General features: G+C 42.6%; 1 protein-coding gene across 1 annotated transcript in view; it reads right to left on the bottom strand.

Annotated features, from left to right (window-relative positions):
• SNX31 (sorting nexin 31) overlaps positions 1-11,039 on the bottom strand; it is a 77,500-nt gene extending 66,461 nt beyond the window's left edge. The window contains exons 1-3 of the mRNA XM_043978347.1: positions 10,974-11,039; positions 10,790-10,864; positions 2,330-2,444 (exon numbers count right to left, since the gene is read on the bottom strand). Of these exons, the coding sequence (XP_043834282.1) occupies positions 2,330-2,444; positions 10,790-10,864; positions 10,974-11,039 (256 nt within the window). The remainder of the gene's footprint in view (positions 1-2,329; positions 2,445-10,789; positions 10,865-10,973) is intronic.
• Positions 11,040-12,250: the final 1,211 nt, after the last annotated feature.

The raw sequence follows: 12,250 nt of genomic DNA, 5'->3' as shown, positions 1-12,250 counted from the left end.
CTGAACCACCCTGGTTCCTTTGTTGTTGGTGGGGTTTTGTTTTTTGTTTTTGGGGGGTGGGGCAATGAGCATTAAGTGATTTGCCCAGGATCACCCAGCTAGTAAGTGTCAAGTGTCTGAGGCCACATTTGAACTCAGGTCCTCCTGAATCCAGGGCCAGTGCTTTATCCACTACACCACCTAGCTACCCCATCCTGGTTCCTTTGTGAACCTTCCAATGCTCTATTCAATTCAACTTCAAGGTCTACTACATGCAAGGCACTATACACGAGTTATGACCATGAGTCTACGAAGTGGCACAGTGGATAGAGAGTCAGCCCTGGAGTCAGGAAGACCTGAGTTTAAATCCATCCTCAGACACTTATTAGCAGTGTGACCTTGGGCAAGTCACTTAACCCTGCTTGCCTTAGTTTCCTCATCTGTAAAATAAGCTGGAAGCAGCCCTTACTGAGTTGTTCCATGTCCTCTCCCACTACTCCTATTTGGAAATCTTCAGTCCAGACAAACAAATTTTGCCTCCTGTTTCTTTTTGCTTCAATAAAATATGAGCTCCTTGAGGGTAGGGACTGTTTCATTTTTACTTTTGGACTCCCAGCACCTCGTTTAGTGCCTGACATGATCATTGTTGACTTGAATTGAACTGCCAAACATGCTACCCCATTGCCATGTCCACCCCAAAATGGTCTCCACACTGCTCTCTACTTGGCTGGTGTCTCTCCTTTATTCAAGGTCCAGCTCAGGTCCCCCTGTCACTCTCAGTGATGGCTTCTCCTCTATTCTATACCAGAGGCAGCCAGATGGTGCAGTGGATGAGCACCGGCCTTAGTAACAGGAAGACCCGAGTTCAAATCCCACTACAGACATGTAGTAGCTGTGTGACACTGAGCAACTCACTTAACCCTATTTGCCTCAGTTTCCTCATCTGAAAAAGGAGCTGGAGAAGGAAATAGCAAAGCACTCTAGCATCTTTGCCAAGAAAACCCCAAATGGGGTTGTGAAAAGTCAGGCATGACTGAAGAATAACGATCCACACTACTCTTGCCATCTGCACTACATATCCTGAATTTAAGATATACTATCTTGTGGTATTAGTTATCTTTCTGTGGCTATGCCCTGTCTCCCCAGAGCCACTGTTATCTACTTTAAGAGGAGAGATTGTATTTCATAGTTCAGTGAATCCCTCCCAAGTGCCTAGCATAGCTTCTAGTACACAGTAGGTGCTTCTTGCACACAGAAGGTGCTTTAGAAATTTTTACTGAAGATAATGAGAAGCTCAAGTTGTTGCTCCTTGTGTCTCCAACCAACTTCTCTATCACCTTCCAGGGGCATTATGTACAATCAATCCAAATTTAATACAAGCAAGTATAAAGCTGCCTTTTTTTTCCTCATTCAAATTTACAGTGAATTCCACTGCTCTGACCCTTACCTGAAAAGAGGAAAGAAGGAAAGAAGGAAGGAAGGAAGGAAGGAAGGAAGGAAGGAAGGAAGGAAGGAAGGAAGGAAGGAAGGAAGGAAGGAAGGAAGGAAGGAAGGAAGGAAGGAAGGAAGGAAGAAGGGAAAGAAGCAGGGAAAGAAGGGGGGCAGCTAGGTGACACAATGGATAGAGCACCAGCCCTAGATTCAGAAGGACCCAAGTTCAAATCTGACATCAGACACTTAACACTTACTAGCTGTGTGACCCTGGGCAAGTCACTTAACTCCAATTGCCTCACCAGAAAGAAAGAAAGAAAGAAAGAAAGAAAGAAAGAAAGAAAGAAAGAAAGAAAGAAAGAAAGAAAGAAAGAAAGAAAGAAAGAAAGGAAGGAAGGAAGGAAGGAAGGAAGGAAGGAAGGAAGGAAGGAAGGAAGGAAGGAAGGAAGGAAGGAAGGAAGGAAGGAAGGAAGGAAGGAAGGAAGGAAGGAAGGAAGGAAGGAAGGAAGGAAGGAAGGAGAGAAGGGAGATAGAAAGGTGAAGGGAAGGAAGGAAGGTGGGAGGGAAGAAAAAAGAGAAGGAAGGAAAAAGGAAGGGAAAGAGGAAAGGAAGTAATGAAGGAAGGAAAAAGGAAGGGAGGAAAAAAGGGAGAGAGGAAGGAAGGGAAAGAAAAATGGAAGGAGGGAGGGAGGGAAGAAGGAAGGCAGGAAGGGAGGAAGGAAGGAAAGGAGGGAGCACTTTTTAAGCAGTTATGTGTCAAACACTTTGCTAAATGCTAGGGAAGCAAAGGGAAGAATAAAACAGTCTGTGCTATCAACAAGCTCCTGTTCTAATAGACAAACGGGTCACATATGAAGAAACATCATTGCAAGAATTTTAATGCCACAAAGGGAAACTTTTTAAAAATCCATACACATACCACTTTGTAGATACTGTTCCAGCTGATCCCTCCTCTCATCAGCCATAGATGCAGTCATTGCAAGATAATACTTTGGTGGAAAAGGCGGCAGGCAATTCCCAAAGACCCGTCTCAGCTAGAAGGTGAGACAAGACTTCAAATTTAGTACACTTCTGAGCCAGGTTCAAGGAAACACAAAATACTACACACAAACTCAGGGCAAAATTCATCCAAGCACTGAGTCATAATGTAATTCTCGTGCCTGGGGCAGGAAGAAAGGAAGACATCATTTGCAGTTACCAGATAAGAGTGCCCTAGGTTAGTTACTGCATGGTTTCTACAGTGCTGAAGGAGAAGCTGCTTCTTAGGGAGCAAAGCGGCAGGTGGGCCATAGGCTGGAATATGACCAAGAAAAGCAGTCAACGTTTTCTAAATTTCAGTGCCCTGAGTCAACACACCATTGTCTCACTCTTATTTCTCAGCAAGCTCCTTATATACAATATAATAATAAGTGAAAAAGTTAAAGTGATGGTTTTTGGCCTTCCTCAAATTCATTTTTTGGGGGGCAGGGCAATGAGGGTTAGGTGACTTGCCCAGGGTCACACAGCTAGTAAGTATCAAGTGTCTGAGTGCAGATTTAAATTCAGGTCCTCCTGAATCTAGCTGCCTCCTCATTCTTTTTTTTTTTTTTTAAGATCGTAAGTTCACATAAGTAAACCTGGGGTCAATAGTTTAATTCCAACCCCCCATCCCAGCCTAATAGAACACTTAGAGGACAGCTAAAGAAGCATAAATGCTCTGATATAATTTTTGCTAAACCAAATCAACAGGACAGCTAAGTGGCACGCACAGAGGATAAGAGCACAGAGTTCTGAATCAGGAAGACTCATGTTTATGAGTTACTAGCTAGCTGTGTGACCCTGGGCAAGTCACTTAACCCTGTTTGTCTCAGTTTCCTCATCAGTAAAATAAGCTAGAGAAGGAAATGGCAAATCACTCCAGTATCTTTGTCAAGAAAATCCCAAATGCAGACACTTGACACTTACTAGCTAGGGGCAGCAAGGTGGCGCAGTGGATAAAGCACCAGCCTTGGATTCAGAAGTACCCTGGTTCAAATCTGGCCTCAGACCGTTGACACTTACTAGCTGTGTGACCCTGGACAAGTCACTTAACCCTCACTGCCCCACCCCACCCCCCAAAAAGAAAGAAAACCCCAAATGGGGTCACAAAAAAGTTAGAAACAACTGAACAACAAGATTCAATCAATGCTTTTCTTGGCGGGCCCTCAATGACAAAGCTCCATGGCATCATGCAGGGACCAGGATCCCACAAAATAATAAGAATAATTGAGGGGCAGCCAGGTGGCACAGTGGATAGAGCACCGGCCCTGGAGTCAGGAGTACCTGAGTTCAAATCTGGCCTCAGACACTTGACACTAGCTGTGTGACCCTGGGCAAGTCACTTAACCCCAATTGCCTCACTAAAAACAAAAAAAAAGAATAATTGAAATTGTATATTCTTTCATTCGCTTATTTATTGAGAAAAGCTTAGATACAAGATGCATCTGTATTTTTTGCTGAAGGACAAAAATGCACAAAATCTCTAGGGTCCCTAGGCAGGAGAAGGAGGTGGAGGAGGGTCTCAGCCTGTCACCTCTGAGATATGAACACCAAACTTGGAGTAGGATAACAGAATCATAGACTTAGATCTGGAAAAATCATAAGAGCATAAGTCTGGAGCACCAAAGGTCATCTAGTCTCAACTTCTTATTTTACAGATAAGGAAACTGAGGCCCAGAAAAATTAAGTAACATGCCCTGAGATCACACTGGTAATAAGTGGCAAATTGCCCCTGTTCAAATCTTTTCTATTTTTGTCTCATTGAGCAAAATTTTACCCAGATATGAAGTAACAAGCAAGAATTTTAACTAAAATGGGAAAATATGAGTACAATGCCCCAATGCTCTCTGTCATCAAACATGACTATGGCATTTTAAAAAAAAAGCAAGTAAGAAATGATGAGCAGGAGTTCAGAGAAACCTGGAGGGTCTTGCATGAGCTGATGATGAGTGAGATGAGCAGAACCAGAAGAACATTGTACACAGTATCGTCAACATTGAGTGTTGATCTACTGTGATGGACTATATTCTTCTCACCAATGCAATGGCACAAAAGAGTTCCAGGGAACTTGTGATGGAAGAGGATCTTCAAATCCAAGGGGAAAAACAAAAAAGAATGGCGGAGTATAGATGCTGAATGAACCATACTATTTCTTTTGTTTTTGATGCTGTTGTTTTTTTCTATTTTGAAGTTTTTCATCATTGCTCTGAATTTTTCTCTTATGACTAATGCAGAAATATGTTTAATGTTATTATGTATATATATATATATATATATATATAACCTATATCAGATTACCTGCTGTCTAGGGGAGGGGAGAGGGAGGGGAGGGAGGGAGAAAAATCTGAAATTGTAAACTTTGTTTAAACAAAAGTTGAGAACTATCTTTACATGTAACGGAAAAAAAAATAAAATACTTTATTAATTAAAAAAAAAAAAGCGAGCAAGACAGCCTGGCATGACAGATAGCACCATGTCATTGGAGTCATGAAGACCTGGATTCAAATCCTGTTTCTAGGTGACATTGGAGAAGTCACCTGCCCTCTCAATCCCCTCTTTCAGTATGTCTGATATTTTGAATGACTTTTGTTAAACCTATCTGCAGGGCTCCTGCAACTTCTTCTAGGCTTAAATACACAAAACAAAATATAGATTTCATGTAGTTGGTTTTGTTTCTGTTAAACAAATAAAAATAAAACACATTTTATAGGAAAACTCAAGGAAATGAAAAGGGAAAAGAGTGAAACTGACAAAAGTCCCACACTTGAGGTGAGGGTCATCCGGGGAAATAATTTGAGATTTCTGGATTAAGAACTCTTCTGATATGATTCAAATAGAAATTTTTTTTAAATCCTTGTCTTATTTGCATTCCATTATTTCCATTATTTAAAAGGTAATTGTCTGCCTTAGCATCTGTCCATAAAAGTCACAGATGTTTCCCAAATTGACTCTAATCTAATGAGCAGAGTATCGAGCACGCATCAGCAAATTCAGCCTTGTTGTCAGGCTGGGACAGAACAAGGCAGCCGAACATCACCAGGGACAGAGAGGTTAGATGCTAAGTCCAAGATCATTGGAATCCGATACTGATATCAAGCTGAAATCCCTTCTAGCCAATCTTACAGCTTAGGCTAGCTGTTCAAAGGATTCCCAAGAACCACCCTCCACTCCCAATACTGTATATTGGTCTGAGTGGGAAGGCAAACATGCTATAAATATCTGGGCAGTTCACTTTGCCAAAAGTCAATCATTAACTTCACAGGTTCTTCAAGTTTTCAAAACCAGAGAATTTCTCAGGGGTTTCAAAAAGTCTTTGGTTTTGCCCTCAATAATCAGCTAGTTCTGGAACTTGATTCAGTTGATCACTTTTGAAACTACTTGAGAAAATCCCTGAGAATACTTGCTCTTTCACTATTCGAAAATCACTTTTGTTCCATATATTGAATAAAACTCAATCTGTACTGCAAGGTTTTCAAGAACAAAGACATGTGCATATTGAAATCTCATTCTAATACCTCAAGATCACTGCTCAATAACTGTAATGCTATGCTGCACGTTTGTGTGAAGATAATACTATTGACCCACCATCGATAGGACATGTGCCGTTGAGTGTCCTATTTGACCATCCATTTGGCAGCAGAGATGGCTTGTGCTATGTCTCATTTTCCCTCCCCAGCACGATTGTTAAGTCATTAAGGATTGGGACTATGTAAAACCTACTTTCTATATCTTCTAACTCCTGAGCCATCCACACTGGCTCACCTCATACCCCTTGTAACCAGAAGCACATTTTTGTGAAACAGCTAACCAAAGACAAGCAGGTCATCAGAAAATAGGTTTTTTTAATTGTCATTATCAACAAATATTTATTGAGTTTATTGGAGAGGCAGCACAGTACAGTGGAAACAGAGAACTTATGCTCAAATTCTGCCTCTGATTCTTCCTACCTATGGGACCTCAGGTAAGTCACTTAATGGCCCTGGGCCTCAGTTTCCTCTTTTGTACAATGAGGGGATTAAAGTAGATAGTCGGTGAGGCCCCCTCTAGGGTCTCTATCTATGTCACAATGACCTCTCATATAACAGGACAATGGGCTGAGAACACAAGGAAGCACAAGTTCAGATCCTAAAGAGACTTGCAGAATTAGTTGAGATAGAATGTAGATAAAAAGGGGTAAATAACATTACAAATAGTGTATACAGAATGAGTACTCCAGACATTAAGTGGTGCAGAGAACGAGAATCAATTACCAAGAGTTGGGGCAGTATTGAGGGAGGTCTCAGAGAGTAGGTGATTGCATAAGGAGGAGCAGGATTTAGAAAAGCACAAATATTGGGAGAGGGATTTTTTTTTTTTTCTGGAAGGGGAAAGAGCTTGAGCAAAGGTAGAGGAATAGGAATTCTCTTGACTTGTTCAGAGAAAAAGGAGTGGGCGGGTTTGGATGAAGTAGAGGATCTACCTATGTAGGGGAGAAGGTAGCGTCCAACTGCCAAACCAACTATCCTGTATGAGGATTATGACTCTGGTATCAATTAGGATCATACGCTGGAGAAAAAAAATACAACATCTGCTGGAAGTGTAAACATCTTAAATGCTGGGGCGGGGCAGCTAAGTGGCACAGTGGATAAAGCACCGGCCCTGGATTCAGGAGGACCTGAGTTCAAATCTGGTCTCAGACACTTGACACTTACTAGCTGTGTGACCCTGGGCAAGTCACTTAACCCTCACTGCCTGGCCAAAAAAAACAACCAAAAACCAAAAACCAAAAACATCTTAAATGCTGGATCTAACATTGGACCTATTACTCACAAAAAGACAGAACTAAAACTAAATTTAGAGAGGATCCCTCAAATGTCCCATGAGTTACATTCCTGTTTCTATAAGCCAATCTTATGCTTGCTCTTAAAACACACACACACACACACACACACACACACACACACCAATCACAGTATTAGATGTTTATCTTGAATTCATGGTCCACAATTAACTAGATCTTTTTGCATAGTACTTATTTCTCTACATGTAATTTTTGAAGCCAAATAATTTTGCCATTTTCTTTGGATTTTAGTGCTAGAAGAGATCTCATATAATATCTACTAATGAGCTCTAGAAGGAAATGGCAAACTATCTATGCCAAGAAAACCTCAAATGGGGTCATGACGAGTTAGACACAACTGAAAAATAACTCAACAACAACAATAATACCTACTATATCATCCTTTTTAGAAAAGAAGGGAGGGGCAACTTGGTGGCACAATGGATAGAGCACCAGCCCTGGAGTCAGGAGTACCTGAGTTCAAATCCGGCCTCAGACACTTAACACACACTTACTAGCTGTGTGAGCCTGGGCAAGTCACTTAACCCCAATTGCCTCGCTAAAAAAAAAAAAAAAAAAAAAAAAGAGAAGGGAAATGAGAAAAGAAACTGAAGTTCGGAGAGGTTAAGTTACTTGCCCAGGGTCACACAGCTAGTTGCTAGCCAGTTCAGGATTTTTTCCATTATACTATGGAAAAGCCACCCCAGCTTTTAAAAACTGCATGATTGACATGAAGTCAGCATGTACATTAATTCTCAAGTAGGAAACCACTGCTAGGGTTGAATATTAAAAGGGAAGCTATTGTTTACCCCCCCCCCAAATTTACTTAAGAAAACTCTATTTCAAGAAAAGGCATAGAACTCCCCAGGCTCAAGTAAATAAATTCAGAACAATTTAGTTAGGTACCTAAACACTATGGTCACTTCAAAAGGGTTGTATAGCACTTTTAGGTTTACAGAACATTTTTAGTTGATTCTCACAACAATCGTGTGAAGTAGGAGCTATTATTATTCCCATTTTACAGGTGAAGAATCTGAGACTGGAAGGTTCAGTGACTTGCTCGGGGTCACACAGCCAATAGATGTCTCAGACAGAATTTTCAGATTTTACTGATTCCACATCCAGCACTTGTCAGTACATTCAGAAATGACTGCAGTGTAAAAATGAAAGGCATTTTAAAATCTCATTTTAAGAGAAGAATCATTTGAATCTTTACTTCTTGTGCTGACAATTTTGCCAACTCTGAAAAGCCACTTGAGGATTATGTATCCTGGAGGAATCGAAAGAGGAGAAATTTACACCAGCAAGACATAGGGAATATGGACGTTGCAAAGAATATTGTCACTCTAGGACTTGGAAAAATTGGGCCCCACTCTTAGGTATCTCTTAATATCCATTTAGTATCCACAGGGAGCATGGCCAATGACATTTATTAAATGCCACTTAAATATTGTAAAGATCCCTAACTTGGAGCTTCTAAAGCAGAAAGAGCTAGAAAAGATTGTGGGACAAAGGTTCACCCACATCTCTCTTTTCTTTTGTCTCCAGATGGGGTAAAAGGAACCTCACCACTGCTCCCTCCCCAGCCCCCCACCCCCCAGTAATTTTTATTAGAGACCTATCTAGAAATTCTTCAAGATGCTTCCTATCAGCTGCCTTGAGGGTAGCCTATCTCATCATGTTATCCTACTAACTTGTTACAGATATACACTTGGATATTGCTCACTATATGACCCAAATCCCTAAATGTTCAACCTACTACGTGTAGAGCACTGATCCAACCTCTTGACTCCCACATTCCCAGTGACTATATGGTTTTCACATTATTGGGATCAAAACATTCCCAGAACCAGTCGCACACATCTTGGTCAAAAGCACCTAATAGTATTTCAAGTCTCTGACTCTACAGTTTACAAATCACCTACTATGAAGGAGGGTACCTCTGTTCTTATCACCAAATACATTTCAAAGTAATATATTTTAAGTTGACTTCCAAAATACAAGAATAAAATAAATGCTTCCTTTAATCAATTACCTCAATTTATTAAGGTTTTTTTTTTTTAACCCTACCAGCTTAGGAAAACCAAATGACAGATGGGCAATTCTGAACCTAGAAACAAACATCCTCTACAACAAAGTAAAGTGATTGCCAAGAGCCTAAATGTCATCCTGATCAGTCATTCTTTTTGGCTTGGGCTTTCATACTTGCCAGTACTTGAATACTATGAATATGACCACCGGAAAACAAAAAATAAGGACACACCTGTTCTTTAGAGGGAGAAAAATAAACACAGCAGTATATTCAAGGTGCCTGCTTTGGGTTATATTATCGGGGTGGAGAGAATCAGGTGCCGACAGTTTGCTCATTTAAAGAAGGGGCACATCTCCCAGGGGTGATGAGGGAGGGATGGGAAATGTAAGCCTTTAAAATTAGGTGTGTCCCAGGAGTCATAGGCCTGGGAGTCAGAAATCTTGGGTTCTCTTCCTAATGCAAACACTTTCTCACTAATCCAGATAGAGCAACCCTATACACATCTGGCTGCTTAGTACTTTTGGGGGGTTTTAGGTTTTTTTTTTTTAGTGAGGCAATTGGGGTTAAGTGACTTTCCCAGGGTCACACAGCTAGTAAGTGTTAAGTGTCTGAGGCCGGATTTGAACTCAGGTCCTCCTGACTCCAGGGCCGGTGCTCTATCCACTGTGCCACCTAGCTGCCCCTGCTTAGTACTTTTAAAAGCCATTACACTCACTTACTGGACCGGAGAAGATGGCCAGGATAAACCCAGGTGAGGAAAAGGATACATGAGTGATTCTTACATCTTAAAAGAGTTACATAAGTGTCGGCTAGTATTAGAAGACCTAAGTTGAAATCTCCCTCTGTTACTCACTACAAATGTGACCTTGGACAAGCCACAACCTCCTCCTGCCTCTGTTTCTTCATCTGCGAAATAGCCAGATTGGATTAATGGCTTCTGAGGTCTTTTCCTCCTCTAGATCTATGATCATACTCCTCTTTTTACAGATGAGGAAAGTGAGACCTGGGGGAAGTTATGATTTTCCTCAGGTCCCACGGATCAAGTAGGCAGTAAGGAGAGCAAATGTTAGGTGGAAGGATCTTTATCAGCAAATGTAAATCAGCTGTGCCGGTCAGGCGGAATAAAACATTCCCTGCCCCAAGCTTCTCCTTCCCCACCCACCTCGTGCCTCCCCCAGGCGGAAGGCAGGTGTCCTTTATTTTAGTGATTGGGTCTAGTCCTAGTCCCAAACTACCGAAAAGTTCCTGGCCCAGGAAATGCTGCCCTGACCCATAGGAAGCCAGCCTTTGGTGACCCACCCTAGTTTCTGAGACCCTTTGGTATCATCTCTCCCTATCTCCCCCTACCCACAGCTCACACCAAGGCGGAAAGGGAAGTCCCCCAGTCCAAAACTGCTGGAAGGTCCCTGGACTATAGGAAGGTGTTCTGGGCCATCAGATGTGAACCCTTGGGGGACGCCTTTAGTTCGTGACGCCCTTGGGCATTCCCCGCCCCTCCCAAGAGTGCTCACCTGCTCGTTCCAGCGATGCAGCTGGCTGTAGCGCACCTTACAGAAGAGGAACCCTTCCAGGTACACCGAGTAGAGCTGAAATCACACACAGAGACAGAGACACGTTAGCCCGGGGAGGGGGGAAGAAGTCAGGCAACCCGGTCCGAATTGCTTGGGTCTCAGCCTAGCCCCAGGATCCACGCACCACGTAGCGCCCCCCCAGTGTGTCCAGCCGCTGCTGGGACACGGGGATGCTGAAGTGCATTTTCATGGTGCTTGGCGGACTTGGCCGGCCGGGGTGGCGGGGCTGGGGATCGCGTTCCTTCTCTACCCGCGGACCCTGTGCTGCACCGTGCGCCTGGGCGCCAGCAACAGTCTTTGCTTGCCCACGGGAGGGCGGGGCAGCCTCTCTTCTCCTCCCCTGAGAGAAGGGGGGCCGCCCCCAGGTGATGCGGGCAGAACCGGGCTGGAGCACCGCCTCTTTTCCCCAGCTCCATGAGGCGTTTGGAAGGAAAGGATGGGGGAAAGGGGCGGGGGTGGGAGGGAGGGAGTCCGAATCTGAGGATGGCACGGTTGTTGCATCTACCCCCTGCAAAATCAAAACTCTGGGGACCAGGTTGGAGAGCTGTTCAGGGCAAAGAAGTGGAGGGCAGGATGATTTTCATCCTCACCCATCTCCCACTCCTGGTGTCGGGCTGCTGAGAAGACACGGCCCCTGAACCCAAGCCCAGTCCAGTCTGATCCGATCCAACAAGCATTTATTAAGTGCCTACGATGACCGCAACCAACTAGTTGTGGGTGCAGGGAAGATTATAAAAAACAAAACAAAATCATAGCAATTACGTCCTGCCCTCAGGGAACTTGCATTCTTCTGAAGTCTTCAGGGCTGGGTGTAGTTCCACTTACCCCCCCCCCCCCCGTGCCCATTGAGGGTGTCTAGAAGAATCGGATTAGTTGTGGAACATATTGTCAGATAGTTTCATTTGTAGTTACTATTTTCTTATTTTTGTATAGAGCCAGTGTACTCTTAAAGAATTTAATCTCCTTGAGGGAGTGATTTATTCAGATTTTGTTTTGCTTTTTGTATCTTTCCAGTGTTAAAGCTTACTACAGTGCCTTACAATGCTTTCTGAATTTAACTGAAATACAATGGGGATTGGGGTGGGGGGAATTATTAAAACTGTATATTTCAAAATTGCATTCTGCATGATTGAACGGTCCTTCAACTCCAGAATCCAGGCTGAGGTCCTAGAATGGAAATAGGGTTTTAAAAAAATTATTTTTTAAAAATTATTTTCCAGTTACATGTAAAGATAGTTTTCAACACTTGTTTTTGTAAGATTTTGAGTTCCAAATTTTTCTCCCTCCCTCCCCCATCCCTGAAAACAGAAAGCAATCTGATATATGTTATGTATGTACAATCACATTAAACACATTTCTGTATTAGTTTTGTTGTGAAAGAAGAATCAGAACAAAAGAGAA

This window comes from Dromiciops gliroides, chromosome 1 (genome assembly GCF_019393635.1).
Source record: "Dromiciops gliroides isolate mDroGli1 chromosome 1, mDroGli1.pri, whole genome shotgun sequence".
Taxonomy (NCBI): Eukaryota; Metazoa; Chordata; class Mammalia; order Microbiotheria; family Microbiotheriidae; genus Dromiciops; species Dromiciops gliroides.
Note: the sequence above shows the minus strand (reverse complement) of the source record. Positions and strands in the feature narration are given on the sequence as shown.